Source organism: Eleutherodactylus coqui, chromosome 2 (assembly GCF_035609145.1).
Source record: "Eleutherodactylus coqui strain aEleCoq1 chromosome 2, aEleCoq1.hap1, whole genome shotgun sequence".
Taxonomy (NCBI): Eukaryota; Metazoa; Chordata; class Amphibia; order Anura; family Eleutherodactylidae; genus Eleutherodactylus; species Eleutherodactylus coqui.
Genome location: NC_089838.1, coordinates 336,627,462 through 336,654,430, shown reverse-complemented (window position 1 = coordinate 336,654,430; position 26,969 = coordinate 336,627,462). Strand labels below are relative to the sequence as shown.

Sequence of the window (26,969 nt, the reverse complement as noted above, 5' to 3'; positions counted from 1 at the left end):
GTGCAAGGCTGGGTATTAATTAGCGACTACTACCCCCAGCACACACGCAGTAAACTGAAGACGGTCACAGGTAGCCCAAATATAGTATTTTTTTACCAATTTTTGGGAAAAAGCCCACTGCCTATATAGCCTGTATATGGATTTCCCTGTTGGAGGATGACTGTGGTTATTGAAAGCACAGTGCAGCCAGAAAAAAATTATGCGCAAGGCTGCAGTAACACCTAGCTGTGTGATAGTGAGCGACTATTACCCCCAGCAGACACGCAGTAAACTGAAGACAGTCACAGGCAGCCCAAAGATTTTTTTTTACAGTTTTTTTGAAAAAGCCCACTGCCTATATAGCCAGTATATCTCTTTCCCTGTACCACTGTCCCTGCCTCAGCAGTACTGCCCCTATACTCAGTAAAATGACTGCAGACTGAGGACGCTATGGTCTGCACGCTCGATATACAAAAAAAAAAAAATTGTGCAAAACTGCTAAAAGTAGCCTCAACAGTACTGCACACAGTCAGATGTGGCCCCAAGAAGGACCGTTGTGGTTCTTGAAGACGTTAACACTGTTCCTATAGCAACAGCAGAAACAGCACTTTCCCTGATCTCTCTTAGTGTGTGTCTGTGGCGAGCCGCGGGTGGGGCAGATTTAAATACTCGGGGGTCACTTGATCTCGCCAGCCACTCACTGCAGGGGGGTGGGATAGGGCTGGAACTTCACAGGGGGAAGTTGTAATGCTTTCCCTGTGTTTCTATTGGCCAGCAAATTTCTCAGGAAAGAAAATGAAAGTGACTCGAACACCGCGTGGTGCTCGTCTCGAGTAACGAGCATCTCGAATACCCTAATACTCGAACGAGCATCAAGCTCGGACGAGTACGTTCGCTCATCTCTATTAATTATTGTAATCAGTGTATCCCTCAGAGTACCAACCAAAACTATATAACGACCCTTAGAATCGCATATTTGTTTCTCTACGATGAATGGCGAATAATCTCTAAATGCTACCCCTGCCTGTTTTTTGGGTGCACATGCAAACACAGTCTGGGGATATTTTTTGTCTGACATTCGGGCACTATCTATGTCTAATAGGTGCGTCTCCTGCATACATACTATATCGGCGTTTTTACAGGCTGCATCTCTCCAGGCAGATCTTCTCGTATGTGGAGAGTTCAGACCACTGGCGTTCAGAGACAGTATTTTCGTAGCCATTTCTGTGATGTTGACGATCGGATCCGAAGGGAAGGAGAGTAGAAGTAGTAGACGATGCCTGAAAAAACATAACTACAACAAAGACAAACTGAAATCATGCTAGATAACATAAGCAAGTGGTGTAGCAAACCAATTGCAGAGGTCTCACTGTAAAGAGCAGCAGGACCTTAACCCCTTAATGACATGGCCTATTTTGAGCTTAAGGACCAAGCCTTATTTTTCAAATCTGACATCTGTCACTTTCTGTGCTAATAACTTTTGAATGCTTTTACTTATCAAGGTGATTCTGAGATTGTTTTTTCGTGACATATTGTACTTTATGTTAGTGTAAAAATTTCATCAATAAATTTTGTCCTTATTTCGAAAAAAAATCCAAATTTACTGAAAATTTGGAAAAATTCACAATTTTCAAACTTTGAATTGTTTTCTTTGTAAGATAGAAAGTCAAACACCACAACATAGTTATTAATTAACATTTCCCATAGGCCTACTTTACACAGCAATCATTTTTTAAGTGTTATTTTACTTTTTGCAGACTCCACAAAGTATATAAATTTAGCAGTAATTTTTCACATTTACTAGCAAATTTCAAAATCTAAATTTTTTAAGGACCAATGCAGTTCAGACATAGTTTTGCCGAGCCTGTATATCAGAATCCCCCATGAATTGCCCCATTTTAAAATAAGCACCCTTCAAAGTATTCAAAATGGCATTTAGAAAGTTTATTAACCCTTTAGATGTTTTACAGGAATTAAAGGAAAGTGCATCAAAAATTAGAACAGTTCCTTTTTTCTACTGATTTTCAATTTAAACCTTTTTTTTAATATAAAACAGTAGGAGTTAGCAAAGAAACAAAACTTGGAATGTATGACCCAGATTCCGCAGTTTTTAGAAATGCCCCATATGTGGACGTAGCCTGTTGTATGGGCACATGGTAGGTCTCAGAAGGAAAGGAGCGCTTCTTGGCTTTTTGAATGCAGATTTGGCAGGAATAATTTTCAGACCCCATGTAGTGTTTGCAGTGCCCCTGAGGTAGCAGTACATTTGAAACCCCCAATAACTGACCCCATTTTGGAAACTACACCCCTCAGGGAATTTATTAAGGTGTGTAGTGAGCGGTTTGAACCCACAGATGTTTGAGGAATTTTTTTTAACAGTTTGAGTTCAATACGAAAAAATCCAATTTTTCACATAATGTTTAGCTTTAGGCCCAGATTTTCATTTTTCACCAGTGGCAGAAGGAAAAACGTACCCCATGATGCGTTACCCAGTTGCTCTCGAACACGGAAATGCCCCATATGTGGACGTAGCCTGTTGTATGGGCACATGGCAGGACTCAGAAGGATAGGAGCGCTTCTTGGCTTTTTGAATGCAGGTTTTGCTAGAATAATTTTCAGACCCCATGTAGTGTTTGCAGTGCCCCTGAGGTAGCAGTGCATTTGAAACCCCCAACAACTGACCCCATTTTGGAAACTACACCCCTCAGGGAATTTTTTAAGGGGTGTAGTGAGCGGTTTGAACCCACAGGTATTTGAGGAATTTTTTTTAACAGTTTGAGTTCAATACAAAAAAATCACATTTTTCACATAATGTTCAGCTTTAGGCCCAGATTTATATTTTTTACCAGTGGCAGAAGGAAAAAACGTACCCCATGATGCGTTACCCAGTTGCTCTCGAACACGGAAATGCCCCATATGTGGACGTAGCCTGTTGTATGGGCACATGGCAGGACTCAGAAGGATAGGAGCGCTTCTTGGCTTTTTGAATGCAGATTTTGCTGGAATAATTTTCAGAGCCCATGTAGTGTTTGCAGTGCCCCTGAGGTACCAGTGCATTTGAAACCCCCAACAACTGACCCCATTTTGGAAACTACACCCCTCAGGGAATTTTTTAAGGGGTGTAGTGAGCGGTTTGAACCCACAGGTATTTGAGGAATTTTTTTAACAGTTTGAGTTCAATACAAAAAAATCACATTTTTCACATAATGTTCAGCTTTAGGCCCAGATTTATATTTTTTACCAGTGGCAGAAGGAAAAAACGTACCCCATGATGCGTTACCCAGTTGCTCTCGAACACGGAAATGCCCCATATGTGGACGTAGCCTGTTGTATGGGCACATGGCAGGAGTCAGAAGCATAGGAGCGCTTCTTGGCTTTTTGAATGCAGATTTTGCTGGAATAATTTTCAGAGCCCATGTAGTGTTTGCAGTGCCCCTGAGGTACCAGTGCATTTGAAACCCCCAACAACTGACCCCATTTTGGAAACTACACCCCTCAGGGAATTTTTTAAGGGGTGTAGTGAGCGGTTTGAACCCACAGGTATTTGTGGAATTTTTTTTAACAGTTTGAGTTCAATACAAAAAAATCACATTTTTCACATAATGTTCAGCTTTAGGCCCAGATTTATATTTTTTTACCAGTGGCAGAAGGAAAAAACGTACCCCATGATGCGTTACCCAGTTGCTCTCGAACACGGAAATGCCCCATATGTGGACGTAGCCTGTTGTATGGGCACATGGCAGGACTCAGAAGGATAGGAGCGCTTCTTGGCTTTTTGAATGCAGATTTTGCTGGAATGATTTTCAGAGCCCATGTAGTGTTTGCAGTGCCCCTGAGGTACCAGTGCATTTGAAACCCCCAACAACTGACCCCATTTTGGAAACTACACCCCTCAGGGAATTTTTTAAGGGGTGTAGTGAGCGGTTTGAACCCACAGGTATTTGAGGAATTTTTTTTAACAATTTGAGTTGAGAACGAAAAATTCACATTTTTCCAATAATGCTCAGTTTAGGCCCAGATTTTTATTTTTTACCAGGGGCAGAAGGAGAAAACGTAATCCATGATGTTACCCAACAGGGAAATGCCCCATATGTGAATCTAAACTGTTTTTAGGGCGCAGGGCTCAGAAGGGAAGGACTTAGCATGTGGCTTTATGTACAAGCTGTGCGAAGTACATCAGGGTAAAACGTCAGGGCAATAAAAAAATTAAAATTTCAGGGACGTGTGGTAGATCTTAAAACACTCATTTATACAGAGGCCGGGTTGTGTGGGGCACGTTTCACACTGGTATCTGGTGTCTTTTCTTATCCCCTGTTTGTAGCACACTCTGCACCTCTTTTGGGGCCTTCCCTTCGTCGCAGTGGAGGGAATTTCACTGAGAAAATGCTGCCCTGGTACAATTCTTGTGGCCTCGCTTCCAGAAGTACTGGGCCTCTCCCCCACCTCCTGGTCCCCAAATATTAGGTCCTTGATAACTTCCTCTTGAAATTCAAGGAATGTCCCCCTGTGGCCTGCACCTCGGAACAGCACGTAGGCATTATACAGTGCCATCTGTACGAGGTGCACGGCCAGTTTTTTGTACCACACCCGTGTTTTCCGCATGGCTCTATAGGGCTCCAGTACCTGGTCTGATAGATCGACCCCTCCCATGTACTTATTATAGTCGAGGACGCAGTCTGGTTTGGGGGTCTCTGCACTGGTACCTCGTACTGGGCAGGGGGTACTGCTGTGGCCGTGTATTGTCGTCAACATAAGGACATCCCTCTTGTCCTTATATTTAACGCACAATACATTGTCGCTGCATTGGGCCCGGCTCTCACCCCTTCTGAGCAGTTGCCCAAGCAGCGTCTTAGGGAGGCTTTTTTGATTTTTCCGAACAGTGCCACATGCCACTGTTCCTCTGGAAGCGAGGCACTGAAACAGGGGGACACTGGTATAAAAGTTATCCAGGTACAGATGGTAACCCTGGTCTAATAGTGGGTGCACCAGTTCCCACACTATTTTCCCTGTTACTCCCAGCACGGGGGGGGGCATTCTAGGGGCTCAATTTTAGTGTCCTTCCCCTCGTAAATACGGAACTTGTGGGTGTACCCTGATGTACTTTCGCACAGCTTGTACAACTTCACACCATACCGTGCCCGCTTACTGGGCAGGTACTGGCGGAATTTTAGCCTCCCCTTGAAGTGTACCAGGGACTCGTCTACTGCAATGTTTATCTGTGGGGCATACGCCTGGGCAAACTTGGCGTTAAAATGGTCTATTACGGGCCTGATCTTATACAACCGATCGTAATTGGGGTGATCGCTGGGGGGGCACAGCTGGTTGTCATTGTAGTGCAGAAATTTTAAAATACACTCAAAGCGCGTCCTCGACATCGCCATGCGGAACATTGGGGTGTGGTACAAAATATCAGTAGACCAGTACGCCCTGATTGTTGGCTTCTTTATTAGCCCCATGCTTAGTACAAGCCCCCAAAATTTTTGTATCTCTGGTGCATCCACAGGGGTCCACTTATCGGGTCTGGCATAGCTGGAGGTGGGATTTTGTTGAATAAAATTCTGGGCGTACAAATTAGTCTGGGTAACAATGTGGGCAATGAACTCTTCTGAAAAAAAAAACTTGAAGAAGTCCTTCCCTCTGAGCCCTTCCGGATCAAATTGAATCCCTGGGTTCCCAATAAAATCAGGGATCTGGGGTCTGTAATCTTCCGGGGTACTCCAGTGAGCATCTGATGCATTGGGGTCAGTGGCGGTCCTTGGACGCCTTCTCGGGGGTGCAGGGAGCTCAGACTCACTGGATGAGGATGAGGATGAGGAGTCGGAGAATGCCAAAAAAGTGGGGTCGTCATCACCACTACCTGAGTCCGAGTCTGATGCAATGATTGCATACAGTTCCTCTGAAGTGTACCTCCTGCGGGCCATATTTATATAAAATGGGGCACACGGGGAAAAAGTTTTATTAGATGGGACACTGCGGGATGGGGTGACCACGGGACGGGGGTCGGAAAGAACGCGGAAACTTATGTGGTGTATTCACGTAAGTGTTTTTTTTTTTTTCTTTTTTGTTTTTTTTTACACAGACGAATACACTGACACAACACGGACTAACGACACACTACACACTAGACGGACTAACTAAACGCTACACTAACTAATAACGGGTGACGGGACAGGTAACGAAATGGGAACAACAGGAACTTTTTTTGTTTTTTTGGTTTTTTTTTTACACAGACGAATACACTGACACAACACGGACTAACGACACACTACACACTAGACGGACTAACTAAACGCTACACTAACTAATGACGGGTGACGGGACAGGTAACGAAATGGGAACAACAGGAACTTTTTTTTTTTTTTTTTTTTTTTACACAGACGAATACACTGACAGTACACGGACTAACGACACGCTACACACTAGACGGACTAACTAAACGCTACACTAACTAATAACGGGTGACGGGACAGGTAACAAAATGGGAACAACAGGAACTTTTTTTTTTTTTTTTTTTTTTTTACACCAAGGGATACACTGACTACACGCTGCGCTACACTACACTGCTGATCGCACGCTACAGCTCACTCACTACACTTCTGATCACACACTACAGATCCCTTACTCACTACACTACACTTCTGATCACTCACTCCACTCTGCTACACTACACTGCCTGATCAATCACTCACTACACTCACTACACTACACTGCCTGATCAATCACTCACTACACTCACTACACTACACCACACTGATCACTAACACTCACTCCACTACACCACACTGATGACTAACTCCTCTCCACTACACTGATCACTAACTCCACTCTGCTACACTACACTCCACTACACTACACTCCACTCCACTCCACTACACTACACTACACTCACTCCCTGCCTAATCTACACTCTAATCGCACTTTATATTCAGAAAAAACACAGTAGGTGCTCTCTGTACAAGCACCGGAAACACACTGCGGTGCTTGCACATGGAGCCCCTACTGTAAACAGCGCGAAGTCCGCTGCTGCGCTGTGATTGGTCAGGGAGTTTTTCCCTGACCAATCACAGCGATCGTGGGGGAGGGACCGCTCTGATTGGTCCCCAGCCCGGATGCCTCACTTGTCTGCCGACGATATCAGCCAGGATCGCTGCTGTGTCGCCGCGATTGTCACCGCGGCGACACTTTAATGGCATGACGTACCAGGTACGTCATGTTGCGGGAAGTATCCCGCTACCATGACGTACCAGGTACGTCCAGGAGCGGGAAGGGGTTAAAGGGAAAGCAAAACAAGCTGGTGCTTGTTTTTTATTCGTTTAGGGTAGGAAACTTCTCTGGAGTGTGTAGACACTCTGTCAAGCAGTTTCTGTGACACAGCAGGACCAGAATAGTATAGTCTCCTGCTTAATTTCGGGGTATCTTATTTTTTTCTTCTTCTTTTTGTTAGGTTTAGTTATTAGGATTTTTTATTCTGGTAGCTCCCAGGGCCTGCTCTAGTACGGGCAGGGAAGGGGTCTTGCATCTTTACTCCCCAAGATTTTAAAATGTCCGTTGCTGAGACAGGATCGTGAAAAACATGAGCTGAATTTTCCTTTGTAGCAATAATTTTTGTAGGGAAGCCCCATCTATAGGGTATGTTCGCCTCTCTCAGAGCTGCAGTTACGCCCGAAAAGCCACGTCTCGCCTCCATGGTGGCCTGAGAGAGGTCGATGAAAAGGCGTATATCAGTGTAGGGACTCCGCAGTGTTTTCATCCTCCTTGCCATATTCATAAGTGTTTCCTTTGTGCTGTAGTAGTGGATACGCACTATGATGTCCCTGGGGCTGTTTTCCTTAGGGAAGCGAGGGAGTGGACGTCTATGGGCCCTGTCTATTTTGAGTTCCTATCCAGGGAGGTTTGGGAGGATTTTTCTGATAAGGCGGGTGACATAATCAGAAATTTCAGTATTGGAGACTTTCTCAGGAACGCCACGGATTTTAATATTATTGCGCCTGTTCCTATCCTCGAGATCCGTTAGTTTATTCTGTAGTTTGGTGACCGTCCCCTCCAACTCATAGTGTGCATCTATAAGTTCGTTATGTTATTTGACTAGTGCCTCCATTTTGCTTTCTGTGTTGTTTAATCTGTTATTAACCTCCAGAACAGAAGTGTTTACATGTTGTGTTAGGCTTTTTAGATCCGCTTGGATGGTGTTTCTCAGCGCCATTATTGCTTCCTTGATATAAAACTCTGAGGCAGGTTTATCACACACAGAGAGGCTGGCCAAACCTCCCTCTATCTCAATATGGAGATCAAGAAACTCAGGGTCATCTTCCTCTGCCTCTGGAGACAATTTCTGTCTCTGTTTAGCTGGGCTGCAGGAAGCAGAGGAGCTTCCCTGCAACGTGGTTGGCGCCCTCTTTTTTTTTATGCACTGCCGTGTGGAGCCTCCCAACATCTGCAATGTCTCTCCTGCAGCTCCCTCATCCTCCTGTCCGGCCCCAGCCTCTATATCATGGGCATTCTCTTCCACCTCTCCACTTATAGGCACAGGATCAGGGAAATCTCGGAGGTTTCTTACCGAGGTGTCAGCTGCAGGTGTGTCCTCCGCGGCCATTACAGGGAGAGTAGCATGCGGCACAAAGAACTCCTTCAGTCTCGTCGGGTTTGCTCTGGAGGCTCTCCTTCTGGACATTTTCGCAGTCCTGGATGTTTCCCCCAGCAGATTGGTGAGTGGGGATGCCAGCTGGTCGCTGTGGATAGTTGCTGAGTGTCTCTACTGAGCGGAGCTTAGGCAAGCACATCCGTCTCGGTGTCTCTCCAAGCCACGCTCCCCCAACCCATAAACATTTTGTAAAGATACAGATTGTTGTTGCTTAATTTGTAACAGAGCCTGGAGGCAGTCCTTGGAAAAAATTGGTTTTTACAGAGCCATTTGGCCCGCAGAAAAATTGGCAGTTCAGTGTGATGACATGCTGTTTTAGGAGGAGGAGGAGTAATATCCTAGAGGGATAGACCAAGCTATTTCTCCCCTTTTTTGGCGTGATAGAGGATGCATATTTCTCCTGTTGCAGCAAAAATAATCTTTATGATCTGCTGCTTTCCACCGGTGGATAAGAGAAGTCTGGGGAAATCCAGCATTTGTTCATCTTAATGAGTGTAAGCATGTCGGGGCTGTTAGTTGACAGGCAGGTATGCTTATCCGTGATGATCCCCCCCAGCTGCACTAAACACCCTGTGGGGAGCCATAAAACTGGCAAAGGCCTTGGAGAGTGTTTCCCTACATGCGCTGGACATGATGCCTGATCCCGCGCCTCCCCTGCTAGTTGGCCTTTTGAACTGCGTCTTCTACCGCTAGCGCTTTCAGATGGGAACCTTTAGCATCACTTTTTCCACCAGGGCCCTGTGGTATTGCATTACTCTCATACCCCTCTCCTCTTTGAAATGTTATACTGTGGGTCGAGAAGGGTGTACACCCAGTAATCCATGTTGGCCAGGATGTGTCTAATTCGATGGTCACGGGAAAGGCAGTCTAACCTGAAGTCAGCCATGTGTGCCAGAGTCCCAGTGCGCAACAAATCGCTGTCCTCACTAGGAGGATGCTCCTCCTCTTCAGCCCATACACGCTGAACAGATGAGAAGGAAGCAGCATGGGTACCCTCTGCAGTGTGGACAGCAGTCTCTTCCCCCTCCTCCCCTCCTCCTCCCCCTCCTCATCCTGCTTCTCCACAGATGTGCTGCTGCGCCACATTCTACCGACTGCTAGCAACGTGCTAACACTTCTTAATTGAGTGGTGGAGGTGGCAGAGGAGGAGGAGGGGGGGTTGAAGGAGGTGGCATAATATGACGGAGAAACCATCACCGAGGTAGGACTCGCTATCCGAGTTGTGGGTAGCACATGAGCGTTCCCAGGCTCTGACTTGGTCCCAGGCTCCACCCAGTTCACCCGATGTGCCGTCAGGGAGATGCAGTGTCCCTGCCCGCCAGCACTTGTCCACGGGTCTGTCTTTAAGTGGACCTTGTCAGTAACCGAGTTGGTGAGGGCAAGATTTATGTTGCGGGAGACTTGCTGGTGTAGGGCGGGGACGGCACACCCGGTAAAATAGTGGCGACTGGGGAACAAGTATTGAGGGACCGCTGCCGCCATCATACTGGGGAAAGCCTCCGTTTCCACCAGCCTGTACGGCAGCATCTCCAGGCTGATTAATTCGGTAAAGTGCACGTTTAAATCTTGTGCATGTGGGTGAGTGGCGGCATATTTCCATTTTCGCTCCAACACTTGTGTTAGCAACAGCTGAACGCTGTGCTGGGAGACATTGCTAGAGGCTGTGGAGGACCGTGGAGGTGAGGGTGTGGGTGCAGGCCAAAAGACGCTCATGCCTGTGTCCTGGGAGGGTGATTGGATCTGTGTGGCAGGTTGTGGCACAGGGGAAGAGGCAATGGTGTGACCCGGAGGTAGTGAATGCCCTTCGTCCCACCTTGTGGGGCACTTGGCCATCATATGCCTGCGAATGCTGGTGGTGGTGAGGCTGGTAGTGGTGGTTCCCTGGCTGATCTTGGTGCGGCACAGGTTGCACACCACTGTTCGTCGGTCGTCCGCGCTCTCACTAAAAAACATCCACACCTTGGAACAGCCAGCCCTCTGCACAGAGGCTTGCTGCGAGGGGATGCTGTGGGAAACAGTTGGGGGATTCTTTGTTCTGGGCCTGCCTCTCCCCCTGGCCATCCCACTGCGTCTTCCAGCCTGTCCAGCTGTGCTTAGCAAGCCAGGTGTGGTCAGTCACCTTATCTTCCAGCAGCTCTTCCTCTTAATCCTCTGTCCGTTCCTCCATCGGACTTATTGCCCTTACAACCACCTCACTGACAGACAACTGTGTCACATCATCCTCATCCACAAAAAGCTCTTGAGACAGTTGCCGGAAGTCCCCAGCCTCATCACCCGGACACAGGGAACTTTGCAAAGGTTGTGCATCAGTCACGACAAACTCCTCAGGTTGGAGAGGAACTGTTTTTTCCCACTCTGGGCAGGGACCTGAGAACAGTTCCTGGGAGTCTACCTGCTCAGAATCTGTAATTTTCCTGGAGTGACAAGACTGGGAGGAAGGAGGAGCAGCCAGAGGATTCAGTAGCAACCCCTAGGCCGGGAGTAGTGGACTGTGTAGAAGACTGAGTATTTGACACATTGCTGGATACGTTATCTGCCATCCACGACAGGACCTGCTCACACTGCTGTGCTTGTAAGAAAGGTCTACCACCTGGACCTGCCAATTTTGATATGAAGCTGGGAAGCGTAGGGATTTGGTGCTCTCCTAATCGCTCAGCAGCCAGCTGTGATGCACCATGCCCAGGACCTTGGCCTTCGCCCACATCCTCACTTGGACGGCCACGTACACGTCCTCGACCCTTACCCCTACTCCTCATCATGTCGGATTAAGGATAGAGAAGGGACAAAATAAATTACCCCACCATATAGCGCTGAGAACTGTGGCTAATTTACCACATGAAGAGACGTGCAGTTACCGGAGGCTCTATGCTGTGACCGGAAAAAATTAAACCGCTGTCTTGCGCCGATACCTAGGGGTCATTTACCGCTCACAGAGACTTTTATATAATGGAGAGGCTGTATGGAGTGGGAGAAAACTAGAAAGCCAGTGGAAAGTACTGGTAACTGCGGCAACTTCACCGCACCCAAGGAAAAGGTATTGTGAGATGCTCAGAAAGCTATATAGCCAGTGGACAGTGCTAATAACTGCGGCAACTTCACCGCACCCAAGGAAAGGGTATTGTGCGATGCTCTGCACAAGGGCAGAAAGCTATACAGCCAGTGGACAGTGCTAATAACTGCGGCAACTTCACCGCACCCAAGGAAAGGGTATTGTGCGATGCTCTGCACAAGGGCAGAAAGCTATACAGCCAGTGGGCAGTGCTAATAACTACAGCAACTTCACCACACCCAAGAAAAGGGTATTGTGCGACACTCTGCACAGGGGCAGAACGCTATACAGCCAGTGAACAGTGCTAATAACTGGGGCAACTTCACCGCACCCAAGGAAAGGGTATTCTGCGACGCTCTGCACAGGGGCAGAAAGATATACAGCCAGTGGACAGTGCTAATAACAGGGGCAACTTCACCGCACCCAAGGAAAGAGTATTGTGCGACGCTCTGCCCAGAGGCAGATAGCTATACAGCCAGTGAATTGTGCTGATAACTGTGCCTACTTCACAAAACACATAGAATGGTATCTGTGAAATGCTGTTCTGCAGTGGGCAAGGAATTATTTGCGTACTATTTAGAGAATGAGCCCTTTGCCGAAGGCACTGCACACATAGAATGGTAAAGTTGTAATGATCTGCAGTGGGCCAGGAAATATTTGCATACTATTCAGCGATGAGAATGAGCCCTCTGCCTAAGGCACTGCACACATAGGACGGTATAGCTGCAATGACCTGTAGTGTCCCAGGAAATATTAGAGTACTATTTAACGATGAGAGTGAGCCCTCTGCCTAAGGCACTGCACACATAGAACGGTATAACTGTAATGATCTGCAGTGGGCCAGGAAATATTTGTGTACTACTTAGTGATGAGATTGAGCCCTCTGCCTGAGGCACTGCACACATAGGACGGTATAGCTGCAATGATTTGCAGTGTCCCAGGAAATATTAGAGTATTCTTTAGCATTGAGCCCTCTGCCTAATGCACTGGACACATAGAACAGTATAGCTGTAATGGCCTGCATGCTTAGATGCTTAAAAAAAAAAGGTGCACTACTGCTCCCTGCCAGCCACGAGTAATGCACACAATGAGGAGTATCCCTTTGAAGGACAGTTGGGGTTCTTGACGAGAGGATCCTATTCTAACACTTTCCCTACATCAGCAGCAGCACTTTTCCTGACCTCTGCTAGCATGCGTCTGAGGTGAGCCGTGGACGGGACCAGTTTAAGTACTCGGCAGTCACCTGATCGGCCCAGCCACTCACTGTGGGGTGGGATAGGGCTGGCACATCACTGCAGGTAGTGGAAATGCCTTCCCCGCATGCTTATTAGCTAGAAAATGGCGCTAAACTTGCGGGGAAGGAAATGGAATTGACTCGAGTACCGTGTGGTGCTCGTCTCGAGTAACGAGCATCTCGAGTACCCTAATACTCGAATGAGCATCAAGCTCGGACGAGTGTGCTCACTCATCTCTATCGATGACCATTACAGTAAATAATTAGACCAGGGACAAGGAATGTGAAGTTTCACTTTCAGACCTGCAAACAGGGAGGATGGAACAATGCATCTGCAGTGCCACCTACTGGATGGCAACATTCCTACAAATCAATGTATGAGTTTTTACCAAGTTTGTAAAACAATGATTGCGAATAGCTCCCCTTCTGGGTGCTCTCCTTGGAGAGAGATGATGCCATCCTCTGACCATCCCCTCCCACAGGTATCTCCACACACCCTGCGGTGCTCTCCTTAGGGCCACCCCTCTTGACCTACTGCAGACCTTTCATATTCTCCACTGATACAAGAACACCTTTCTATGCCTGAAGTAGTCACTTTCCATAAATAAAACACGAGAACTACTGTACAGTGTGAGCAAGATAAACTCCCTTTAGCCTTGTAGACCACACTAGTCCTGTTATAGTGAATCATTGATTAATTGATCAAGTCTACAGCCCTTCAAACAGGTCAGCCTTAATGGTATGTACAGGCTAAACAAGCAAACTGATATCTTTCATCCGTTCAAACCAAAAATTGACTCATCCAATTAGACCCTTAGCCACAAGAAAGCACATCTTTATTGCAAAGTATGGTATGGACTCTTGTTCCCAATTATATGAAAATGTCATGGCCTAATTTTGCATTCAGACATGTGAAACTAGCCTAAGAAGCTAAAACAAGTTTATTAAGTTTTCCTTTAACTTAAGTAATGTATTCTACACTTAAGGCCGGCTGTCCACGGGCGTTGCAAAGTCCCATGGCAGATCTCCGATGCGGGAGCTGCCTCGTGGAGCAGGAGCCGCCGCCGAATCTCCGCTGGTCAGCCCAATCTAATAGATAGGCTGGCCACGGAGAATAGGGGCAATTCGCAGCAAGCTGCGAATTGCCTGCCGTGAGCGGAGAATCGCAATGATTCTCAGGGGCCGGCGCTTTCCATAGCAATGCTATGGAAAGCGTCGGCCAAACACAGGCATTTTAAGTAAAAAGATTTTTATTGAAACTTTCAGGGAAATACAAGAAACCTGAATGTATTAAAGCATCAAAGATATAACAAATAAGTTGTAATTAAATACATTGTACATCTTGTCTTATTGTCTTTTGCTTTATAAGAATGTAATCACATTTTCACATAGACTTAGAGGGAGTAATTTTGCTGGTGACATATGCCACCTCTCCATATATCCTCTTCAAGTATGAATCTAGCTGAGGGTATTTTACACTTTATGTTTTCTTTCTTTTCTTAAAGTAGAAGTTATTAAACCCAGTCACTGACTCAGATAGTTTTGAAAATCAAGTTGCTAATCATCATTTATTTTTGTACATTTCATTTTGCAGAAGTAAAAGTGGCTCTAGAGACAAAGGTAAAAACTCCCCAAAGCCTTATGGTCCCTGGCACCTCGCCTTCCTTCTTGTATATAAATATGTGTTGTAGTTCATGTTCTTGTGCCTGACGGCCGGACTGCATGACTGTAACGCTGGGTGAAATTTCACTAATTTCCTCCTGGGACATTTCATTAGAACAGAACTGAGATTAATGCTAGGAACTGATTTTCAAAATGGATTTTAAGTACAAATGGATATCTGATGTGAGTATTATGTGGGAAGGTTTGTGACTCTACAGATGATGAATTACCTATAAAATTGTTCTCAACATGTGACCCCTGGACTGAGCAGCCTGATGACCCTGGAGGTCCCGTCCAACTCTACCATTCTAGGATTCTATGTCTGGAATATGTGAGAATATATAAATAGAAAATATATTTGGAAACTATTTGTTTTGCTGTTAAGACTTTGACCTTCAAGAGGAAACACAAGATATTTAATGTAATCTGATTCTGTAGCCAAGTTTATATTAAAAAAATGCATTTCATTACATAAAAAATATCTTTTTTTTTCTATGTATTATCAGTTATTAACCCCTTAAGGACCAGGCTGTTTTGCACCTTAAGGACCAGACACTTTTTAGGGATTTTACCCATGTGGCGGTTTTACTGCTCTATTTTTTTTCCTTTAGCTAACAAAATTATTTTTGCTGCGTTTTTTTTCTTTTACATTTAGGGCGATTTTTTAATATCTTTTTCACTGACTTTTTTTCCCCGTTTTTTAGTTTTATTGGGGGTAAAAAGCTAAAAAAATGATTTTTTTTTTAACATTTATAGTTTTTTAAAATTAGTTTTATATTTATTCTAAAATAAAGTATGGGAATGGGTTCCTCTATTTGTTTCGGACGTTTTGATATATAGTATGTATGGTTTTGGTTTACAGGGCGCATACAGCGACGGTTTTTGTTGGCATCTGCTTTGTGTTATTCTCTTTCTTATGTATGTATTGTTGTTTTATTCTGTTATTTTGTTTTACTTATTTATGTAATTGTGTTTTTTTTACTATCTATATCCCCCATGATGTCATATAAGATCTCTGGGGGACATTCACTTTTCTTTCTTTTTTTTTCTGTATTTGACACTTTCCCACTGTAGCTGGGGCATCCATAGGAGGCTCAGTTACAGGTGAAAGCAACCCCTGTAGTGACATTAGTCACCTGCAGAGCTTCCAGGGTTTAGTCTGACCCTCCAGCTCTACAGTAGCAGGGAATCCCGGGAGTTCACATGACCCCCCCTGGGTTCCCGTAGTGAAAGTGCATGTTACTTTCACTTTCCCCACACAGTGCTCATTGAGCACTGTATATCGGGGAAGCAGAAGGCAGAAATGGTTAAAAAACCCCTCCTGCCTTCTGCTCCGGGATATCAGCTGTCGCTAACAGCTGATAACCCGTTCCTGCCTCTGACTGATTGCAGAGACAGGAGGCTTAAAGCACCGCCGTAATTTTACTATTGGCTGTGCTCTAAGCCCAGGACCAGGCGCCGTAAAATTACTGTGGCTGGTCCTAAACGGGTTAAATTTCATTGTACCGAGTTTTTGTCTTTCCTTTTTATTTCTGTTCAATCTTGAAAAAAAAAATTGCCATATTTTAAATTTAAATTTATAAAGAACTGTTTATGCCACTAATGTGTTCTTCATGTTATGTGTTACCTTTTCACATGATAAAATCAGATTGCAGGTTTTTTGTTCCCATTCCTCGATATATTATTTTATTTGTTTTAGAATTATTAGTGTTCTAATTTGTAAAAATAATGAAAAAATGCCGCCTCTTTACTACATTTTGATTAATTTCACTGGTAATAATGCAGTATTACTCTTAGGCCTCGTTCAGATGAATGTAGTTTTCGCGCTGCTAGCCGCACACAGAACACGCTTTTATAAGGATCCAATACGATTTCATAGAAGCGTTCACATGGATGATTGTTAGGCATGCAAAACTGCATGCACAAAAAAGATTGGACATGTGAGTGCAGGTCGCATGTAGCTCCATCGTGGGCGGAATGATAGGACATGTCCCTTCTTTGCTAAGTGCTTCCATAGGCTCCTTTACAGCCCTCTAGCCATAATCTTTTTTGCGCTGCTAGAAGCACAACAACTACATTTGTCTGAAAGAGCCCTTGATAAATCTCAATAGCTAACATGTCCAATTGAAGATTAATGGGTCTGGGGTTGTGCTATGACAGTAATTATGGGAGTTTGGGTATTTAGTTTTTTTGTTTTCTAATTTTAGAATTTTTTGCATATAAGTTAGAAATATAAATAAGGAGCAGAATGACCAGTCATAAACTGATATTATTATAGTTATTAAGTAAATTAAAAGAAGCTCAGAAGGATCCAGAGACCAGAAAAACCTTCAAAGAAACACAAAAGATTTTTTGCTTTCATATTCCAACCATTAGTCACAACATGCAATGGGGTAAAAACAGTTAATTTAGAGAAGCAAAATGATCCAATAAAATGCATAATAAAAGTCATGTGATACAAACAACAATACATACCACCAATTTAGAGACATCAGAATTTGGAACAATGGAGACAACAAATAGAAACAAATATCATCTGATAATTAAATCTATATATAAAGACGAAAGCCCTCACTGACTCACTGACTCACTGACTGACTGACTCACTCACTCACTCACTGACTCACTGACTGACTGACTGACTGACTGACTCACTGACTGACTCACTGACTGACTGACTCACTGACTGACTCACTGACTGACTCGCCAAAAGGTCTCCAACTTCCCGATGTCGTAGAAACATGAATTTTGGCACAAGCATAGATTATCTCCAAAATAGGAAAAGTAATTGGGTCCCAACTCGATTATTCAATTCTAGCGCAAAAGAATTAGCGTCGAAATTTAACGTACATAATCAAAATCTCTCACTTCCCAATGTCATAGAAACTTAAAATTTGGCACGGGCATTGAATATGACATATATAGGAAAAGCTAATGGGTCCCAACTCGATTATTCAATTCTATGCGCAAAAGAATTAGCGTCCAAATTTTACGTACGGAATCTAATCTTCTCACATTCCGGTGTCATAGAAACGTGAAATTTGGCACGAGCATTGATTATGTCATAAATAGGAAAAGCTAATGGGTCCCAACTCGATTATTCAATTCTATGCGCAAAAGAATTAGCGTCCAAATTTTACGTACAGAATGTAATTTTCTTACTTTCCGGTGTCATAGAAACGTGAAATTTGGCACGAGCATTGATTATGTCATAAATAGGAAAAGCTAATGGATCCCAACTCGATTATTCAATTCTATGCGCAAAAGAATTAGCATCCAAATTTTACGTACGGAATGTATTTTTCTCACTTTCCGGTGTCATAGAAACGTGAAATTTGTCACGAGCAATGATTATGTCATAAATAGGAAAAGCTAATGGGTCCCTACTCGATTATTCAATTCTATGCGCAAAAGAATTAGTGTCCAAATTTTACGTACGGCATGTAATTTTCTTACTTTCCGGTGTCATAAAAACGTGAAATTTGGCACTAGCATTGATTATGTCATAAATAGGAAAAGCTAATGGGTCCCAACTCAATTATTCAATTCTATGCGCAAAAGAATTAGCATCCAAATTTTACGTACGGAATGTAATTTTCTCAGTTTCCGGTGTCATAGAAACGTGAAGTTTGGCACGAGGATTGATTATGTCATAAATAGGAAAAGCTAATGGGTCCCAACTCGATTATTCAATTCTAGCGCAAAAGAATTAGCGTCCAAATTTTACGTACGGAATCTAATTCTCTCACTTCTTGGTGTCATAGAAACATGAAATTTGGAACGGGAATTGATTATGTAATAAATAGGAAAAGTTAATGGGTCCCACCTCGATTGTTCAATTCTAAGCGCAAAAGAATTGGCGTCCACATTTTACGTACGAAATCTAATTCTCTCACTTCCCGATGTCATAGAAACTTGAAATTTGGCACGGACATTGATTATGTCATAAATAGGAAAAGTTAATGGGTCCCAACTTGATTATTCAATTCTAAGTGCAAAAGAATTAGCGTCTAAATTTTACGTATGGAATCTAATTCTCTCACTTCCTGATGTCATTTTATATAAAGGAAACGTCACATGGTTATCTCCCCGTGGTATTTCCTGGGTAACGCAGAGAACTATGCAAAATGGTGAACATATGTTTTTCCTGTATCTCTAAAGTACCCACGACTTCATAAGATTTTCTGTGTGAACACTAGATAAACACCAGTACCAAATTAACTTGGGCGAAGCTGGGTATATCAGCTAGTTAGGTAATAAAGTCATATATTCAGTGGTACATATCACATCTCACTTCTGGTTTAGACCATGCAGAAAATGTGTGTCCGCAGAAACATCCAATAAGATTCCTTGTTGTAGAGTTACAATCCCCGTCCCTGACAGGATAACTAGCATGGTCAATACCAGAGGTATCATGTAGGGAAAATCTCTCCAATGTACTTGCTGGAAACGTAAGGAGACAGCTGACATTTTTCTGCCATTGGTTTTAACAATTCCAAAATACAGTGTGCCTGCCGATCCTTACTTTGATGTAGCAGGTGATATACCTGATATACTTTACTAAGCATTGTGTACTTGTAATTAATCGCACCGTATACTTTTGGATGTTACTACAGTTGATTTATAGTATTGCCTGATATTGTATATTTTCCTGTTAGTACATGATGAAGAATCCTTAGAGTCTTTAAGTGCTGTACAGTGCAGCAGACACACCAGGAGTGTCCATATCTATTACCTTCAGTGCATTGAAGCCTCAAGTCCATTACCAGAGGGCAATTTACAGATAATTTTAGCAACAAAAGTCGTCTTATTGTGGATACCTTCCGGGCCACACACCATTCCCTTGTTTTAAAACCTGAACAAAGACCAGATCATAATGAATGAGTATGTTCATTCACAATATTGTAAATGTGTTCAAATTAAAGATGAGCGAGCATACTCGCTAAGGACAATTACTCGATCAAGCATTGCCCTTAGCGAGTACCTGCCCGCTCGAGAGAAAAGGTTCAGCTGCCAGCGGCGGGGGAGAGCCAGGACGAACGGAGGGGAGATCTCTCTCTCCCTCTCTTCCCCCCGCTCACCCCTGCTCACTGCCGCAACTCACCTCTCACCCGCGCTGGCACCCGAACCTTTTCTCTCGAGCGGGCAGGTACTCGGTAAGGGCAATGCTCGATCAAGTAATTGCCCTTGGCGAGTATGCTCGCTCATCTCTAGTTCAAATATAACACTATATGGGGTGGAAAAAATTACAGACTCTGGAGGAGTACTTTTACAGGTGGTACTTCAGTACCACCTATCTATTTTGGCAATCTGCCTTATTTTTTACCTCTTAAGAGCCCAGTTAGGATAATTGTGTTGAACTAACTGCACTGCAGCCATATTACTTTCAATCAACTGAAAGATATAAACTGAAAAAACAGTTGTGTTTATTGCACAAGAGCTAACCAATTGTATTCTCTTCACTATATATATGGGATGGTAGGACATGATGATGTGCTCCATGTTTGTATCACATGACTTTTATCATATTTTTCATTGGCTGGTTTTGCCTTTTTAAACCCTTAATTATATGGCTTATTTTGGTCTTAAGGGTGCATTCACATGAGCGTGTGCATAAATAGGTGCGCACAAAACTATGCACCCATATATGTGCACAAACATGCATGAATGCAGGTCTGTGCAGCATTGCTTTCAATAGAGCCATTGTCCCATTGGAAGCAATTCACTAAATCCATTGAATGCCTGAGCGCTGCCTGTGAATGGCTGAGTGCTGTGACCAATCACAGACAGCACTCAGCTGTCATTCAATAAATGGCTGAGCGCTGCCTGTGATTGGCTGGGCGATCAGCCAATCTGACACACTACTTTCAGCAGGCAAGGATTTCAAATCCCCGCCTGCTGAAAGAACTTCATTACAGTGACAGGACCCAAGCTGCTAAGCGCGTCAAAGCCCCAGCAGCACCGGAGATGTGAGTATTTATATTTTTTTATTTTTTACACCAGATAGGAATGATTTTTTAGGGAAGAGCTTATATTTAAAGCCCTTCCCTGAAAATCGCTGTAAGGGTGCCGACATCCTTTTACTTTCAAAGGGGCTGCCAGCAGCTGCGGCCCCATTAAAATCAATTTGAGAGCTTCATGATCCTCTGCCACAGCAGTCACAGTTGTCACAACTGTGGCAGGGGATTATTTTCTTCCCGCGGGGAGTCCCCTTGTCATTGAACACTGTGACAATGCTTTCATAGTGTTCAGTGACAAGGGGACTCCCTGAGGGAAATATTGACATGCTGCACAGACGTATGCGTGCATGCATGTCCTTTGCTTTGCAGGTATGCGCATTTGCACGTCTGTAAAACACAGACATGTGAACACACCATAGAGACCAATGGTTCTAATAGACTTGTGGTTATGTGTGCACGTATGTATGCACACGCTTATGTGAATGCACCCAATGGACGTAACGGTTTTGGGGGGATTTTCATTTCCGCTTTTCAAGAGCCATAACTTTTTCATTTTTCCGTTGACATGGCCAGAGCTTGTATTTTGCTTGGCGAACTTTAGTTTTTATTGGTATCATTTTTGGGTGCATATAATGTATTCTAAACTTTTATTTTTTTTAAGAGCAGAGAGAGAAAACACATCAATTTTGCTGTTGCTTTTTAATTTTTTTTACAGTGTCAATCATACGGGGGTCCGATGACATCCAATGACCCCCTTTACATGCAGGGGGTTAACAGCGGGGATCCTCATGCACCACTGCTGTTGTAGTGGGATGCCAGCTATTCCTAACAGCTGGTTCCTGCTGCTGGATGTTGCGGGCTCACTTCTGATACCATGCCATCCAAATGATATAAGGTTACTGGTGTGTTAAGTACCACACTGCCATGACAAAACCTTACATCCTGTGGAGTTAGAAGATTCCACACAAATGATTTTAATCCCTTATATCTTCTTCAATTCCATGTGTTACCAGCACATTTGTGTATCCTGTTTATTGGTGGTGCTGACAGGCAGCAGCCAATAAGCTGATCATCCTGAACATTGGACCCCAGTCAATGAACTATTAATTACTAGAGATGAGCGAGCACCAAAATGCTCGGGTGCTCGTTACTCGGGACTAACTTTTCGCAATGCTCGAGGGTTCGTTTCGAGTAACGAACCCCATTGAAGTCAATGGGCGACCCGAGCATTTTTGTATATCGCCGATGCTCGCTAAGGTTTTCGTTTGTGAAAATCTGGGCAATTCAAGAAAGTGATGGGAACGACACAGCAACAGATAGGGCAGGCGAGGGGCTACATGTTGGGCTGCATCTCAAGTTCCCAGGTCCCACTATTAAGCCACAATAGCGGCAAGAGTGCCCCCCCCCCCGCACTGTCAGCGTAAAGATTGTTCTCCTCTGTCACAGCTGTAACAGCTGTGGCAGAGAAGAACGATGTTAGCCCATTGAATTCAATGGAGCTGGCAATACAGCAGGTTCCACTGAAAGCAATGGGCTGCCGGCGATCGCAGGATGAATTGTCGGGAAGGGCTTAAATATAGAAGCCCTTCCCTGCAATTCATCCAGAAATGTGTTACAATAAAAATATATACCGGCGTATAAGGCGACGGGGCGTATAAGACGACCTCCCAACTGTCACCTTATACGCCGGTAATACAGCGGAGCAAAGAATAAAAATCATTACTCACTTCTCCTGGCGTTCTGCGGCGCTGCTGCAGGATGTTGCTCCCTCCTGGTCCACGGCAGAGCATTGCTTTCTGGACGCAGGGCTTGAAATCCCCGCCTCCAGAAACACACGTGCCTTCAGCCAATCACAGCCATTCAATGACATCATTGTCATTGGCTGTGATTGGCTGAAGGCACGTGTGTTTCTGGAGGCGGGGATTTAAAGCCCTTCGTAGAGAAAGCAATGCTCTGCCGGGAACCAGGAGGGAGCGACAGCCTGCAGCAGCACCGCAGAACGTCAGAAGAAGTGAGTAATGATTTTTATTCTTTGCTCCACTGTATTGCCGGCTCATAAGGTGACAGTTGGGGGGTCGTCTTATACGCCCCGTCGCCTTATACGCCGGTATATATTTTTATTGTAACACATTTCTGGATGAATTGCAGGGAAGGGCTTATATATTTAACCCCTTCCCGACAATTCATCCTGCGATCGCCGGCAGCCCATTGCTTTCAATGGAGGCGGCTGTATTGCTGGCTCCATTGAATTCAATGGGCAAACATCGTTCTTCTCTGCCACAGCTGTTACAGCTATGGCAGAGAAGAATGATTTGTCTTCTACATGTTCTCAATGGGGTCGGCGCTGCTGCCGCCAGCCCCATTGAGCGCATATAGAGAAGAGAACAGAAATCGCAGATCGCACATAGGTGCGATCTGCGATTTCTATGGCCTTAAGAAGGACCGTTGGGGTTCTTGAAGCCTAAAATCACTCTTAACACTCTCCCTATAGCAGCTCCGCCATCAACAACACTTTCCCTGAACTATGTCAGAATGCATCTGAGGCGAGCCGCGGGAGGGGCCGATTTATATACTCGGGTGACACCTGATCTCGCCAGCCACTCACTGCAGGGGGGTGGTATAGGGCTTGAACGTTGCAGGAGGAAGTTGTAATGCCTTCCCTGTCTTTCTATTGGCCAGAAAAGCGCGCAAATTTCTCAGTGAAGAAAGTGAAAGTAACCCGAACACTGCGTGGTACTCGTCACGAGTAACGAGCATCTCGAACACCCTAATACTCGAACGAGTATCAAGCTCGGACGAGTATGCTCGCTCATCTCTATTAATTACCTTTTTTGCCTGGAATAACCCTTTATAAATATTATATTATAATATTTTTGCCAAGAACATTTATTTAACTCACTGAGGAAGAATAGTCTCAAATAAAATCGTCCCCTTTCACTGACTAGACTATTTTATAATATATTTTTGCATTATATATATATATATATATATCACATTTTATTTTATTTTCCTTATTATCTTTGTCTTTTTGTTCATACTGAAAAGGGAGGGAATTTAGCCTAGAACAAATTTAGACACTCTGACCCACAGAGAAAGATCACTGAATGATTGGGCAGGATAGAAAAATCTATGAGCTAAAGCTAAAAACTAAAATACGATCATCCACTTTCTTTCCAGACAGATAGAAAACCATTGAGAGATAGGATAACGGATAAGATAGAAATATTGTTGCTTAAACTAAAGCTGGATTAGGATCGTTTTCTCTCCCTAGAAAGATAGGGCATATGTCAGAGTTAGATTAAGGCAGCACAAGACAAATAGAATCTAAGTGCTACTTAAAACGGATAGGAAGTACTTAAGGGATAGAAAGATCAAGGATTAGAATAAAAGTGAAGCAACAAAAATTATATGTTGGGATTAGAGATGAGCGAACGTACTTGTCCACGCCCCTTTTTCGCCCGAGTAGCGCGATTTTCGAGTACTTCTGTACTCGGGCGAAAAGATTCGGGGGGCGCCGTGGGTGAGTGGGGGGTTGCAGCGGGGAGTGGGGGGGGAGAGGGAGAGAGGGCTCCCCCCTGTTCCCCGCTGCTACCCCCCGTGCCGCCACACCTCCCCCCGCCCCCCGGCGCCCCCCGAATCTTTTCACCCGAGTACTGAAGTACTCGAAAATCGCGGTGCTCGATCAAGTAATTACTCGATACGAGTACGTTCGCTCATCTCTAGTTGGGATAGGAGAAAGATAGATTTAGTAAAAGGCAGAGAGAAGTGAATATCTAGCATAAGGAAACATGAATTTGTTGTGCAAAAAGACACTTCCTATCATGCAGAGAACGCTCTTTTGGTCTTTTCATTTATTATATGGATAAATGATCTTGAATATTATTAAAACTTTCTCTTTCCTTCTCTATCCAGCACTCTATATCTCTATCTGTGAGTACTACGAGGGAATGAAATTAGCCATTGAGCATGCTCCCTCCTATTACTTGACTCTATGGTTGATCCTGGGAAGTGTCATAAAGCAAATGACATGATATTTGTATTTACATATTAAACAGAGGTTTATTTTGGGTCCCTAAGGAGCTTACCTTGAGCAAAATGCGTTGGACCAATAGAGACCAATTATAGCACTCTCTAAACATAGAGGTTGATGATACAACTCGATCAGGCCACTCGGTCTCCCACAAACTTGGAGACACTGTTCAACACTCTTTGTGGACACTTAGTTGTACTAATACCCTTTGAAAAATAATACGCAGTTATTTTCATACTGAAAGGTTTATTTTGGTGGAAATCTTCCATATGTGTCACTGTCTAGAGCAATTATTTGCCAAATTTGGGGTGAACTAGTATCCTAAATCCATTGAGATCTTAAATAATCTTATAACACCCCGGTCTAAATTAGAAAGGGTCTCATGGTTGGATTTTTCCTTAGGTCCTTTGCATTTGTGGGTTTCCAGTGTGATTAGTCACCCTCCACAGGATGGACCTACACTGGAACTTCAAGAATATGTGTTTGCTTTTGTTTTGTAAAAAACATAAACCTATGTGTGTTTTAATATATGATCATTAAAAGTTATTTTAAAATAGTCTAGTCAGTGAAAGAAAAACATTTATTTAGCCCTAGCTCCTAATAATTAAAGGGGTTGTCCCGCGCCGAAACGTTTTGTTTTTTTTCAATAGCCCCCCCCCGTTCGGCGCGAGACAAACCCGATGCAGGGGTTACAAAAGAAAACCGGATAGTGCTTACCTGAATCCCCGCACTCCGGTGACTTCTTACTTACCTGGTAAAGATGGCCGCCGGGATCTTCACCCTCGGTGGACCGCAGGTCTTCTGTGCGGTCCATTGCCGATTCCAGCCTCCTGATTGGCTGGAATCGGCACGTGACGGGGCGGAGCTAAGAGGAGCCGCTCTCCGGCACGAGCGGCCCCATTCAGAAAAGAAGAAGACCGGACTGCGCAAGCGCGTCTAATACGGCGATTAGACGCTGAAAATTAGACGGCACCATGGAGACGAGGACGCTAGCAACGGAACAGGTAAGTGAATAACTTCTGTATGGCTCATAATTAATGCACGATGTACATTACAAAGTGCATTAATATGGCCATACAGAAGTGTATAGACCCACTTTGTTTAGCGGGACAACCCCTTTAAATGAAAAATAAATTTGGTGTTCTTTTTGCTTAGTGCTACAAAACTGTTGTTTCACACACAGGAGAACAATCTGACTGCGGTCACAGAATTTTTCCTCTTAGGATTTCAAGTCAGTCAAGGTTTGAGACATTTCTTATTCTGTATTTTCCTGGTGATTTACTGTGGGACAATATGTGGGAACCTTCTGATCATCACCCTGGTGTCCACCAGCAAGAACCTCCACACTCCAATGTACTTCTTCATCTCACAACTGTCCATCAGTGACATCCTATTAACCATAGATCTTGTCCCCAACATGCTCCACATCCTACTGAATAATGGGGGGACCATCACTTTTTTAGGTTGTTTCACTCAGTTCTGTTTTTTTGGTGCTATGGAAGGATCTGAATGTCTCCTCCTCACAGTGATGTCTTATGATAGATATGTGGCCATCTGTAATCCCCTCCATTATGCTTCTATAATGACAAGTTCCAGTTGTGTGATACTGACTGCTATGTGTTGGTTGTTTTCATTTTCCATAGTTTTGATTGAGACCATATCAACAGCAAAGCTGATTTTTTGTGGACCAAATACCATTGACCATTTATTCTGTGACATGGTTCCTTTAATAGAACTTGCCTGTTCCGACACCTCCTTTATCCATTTGGAAATTTATTTAATAGGCATTCCAATTATCCTCATTCCAACCGCAATCATTGTAGTGTCTTATACTTATATTGTTTTAGCAATCTTAAGGATCCCATCCATCTCCGGTAGACAGAAAGCCTTCTCAACCTGCAGCTCCCACCTCATTGTGGTCTCCTTATTCTACTGGACTATGTTTAGTGTTTATGTTGTCCCAACAAAAGGCCAAACAGTCACCATGAGTAAAGTCCTATCCCTGCTATATACTGTATTAACTCCTCTGGTCAACCCCATTATATACAGTCTGAGAAATAAAGACATTAGGAAAGCTGTACACAAAATAGTTTATCAGCGTGTGATATAGTGTAGATAATATAATATCTCTGAGCTTCTACATGAGAATACTGTAGACATACTGTACACATCGGCTTAATTCCTGTTATCTGCTTTGTCTTGTTAGATTTATTTAGACATTGTGTATAGTAGGTAGAAGATGTGAGAGGGGCAGAGCTACTAATATCCTAATGAATAGTACAGAACATTAAAGGATATGTTTAAATTGAACATGTTCTATTTTAGAGCATTTTTTATATATTTAAATAAATGTATCAGTTCTCCAAATTATCAAAGGCTTTCTTTTTTATTCACTGGAAGGTGTCAAAAAGTTA

The 26,969-nt window shown here is 43.9% G+C and overlaps 1 protein-coding gene across 1 annotated transcript; it reads left to right on the top strand.

The window, feature by feature from the left end:
- The first annotated feature begins 9,798 nt into the window (after nt 1–9,798).
- LOC136610416 (olfactory receptor 10A7-like) lies at nt 9,799–26,665 on the top strand. Its single transcript, XM_066589647.1, has 2 exons — nt 9,799–9,821; nt 25,711–26,665. The coding sequence occupies exons 1-2, from the start codon at nt 9,799–9,801 to the stop codon at nt 26,663–26,665; spliced, it is 978 nt and encodes a 325-aa protein (XP_066445744.1).
- Nucleotides 26,666–26,969: the final 304 nt, after the last annotated feature.

What these genes read in the sequence shown, in the direction of transcription:
- LOC136610416 (XM_066589647.1), top strand. Translation starts at nt 9,799, where the DNA reads ATGACGGAGAAACCATCACCGAG. An exon ending in ACGGAGAAACCATCACCGAG is followed by an intron (nt 9,822 to 25,710) that starts GTAGGACTCGCT and finishes CTTTTTGCTTAG; the next exon opens with TGCTACAAAACTGTTGTTTC.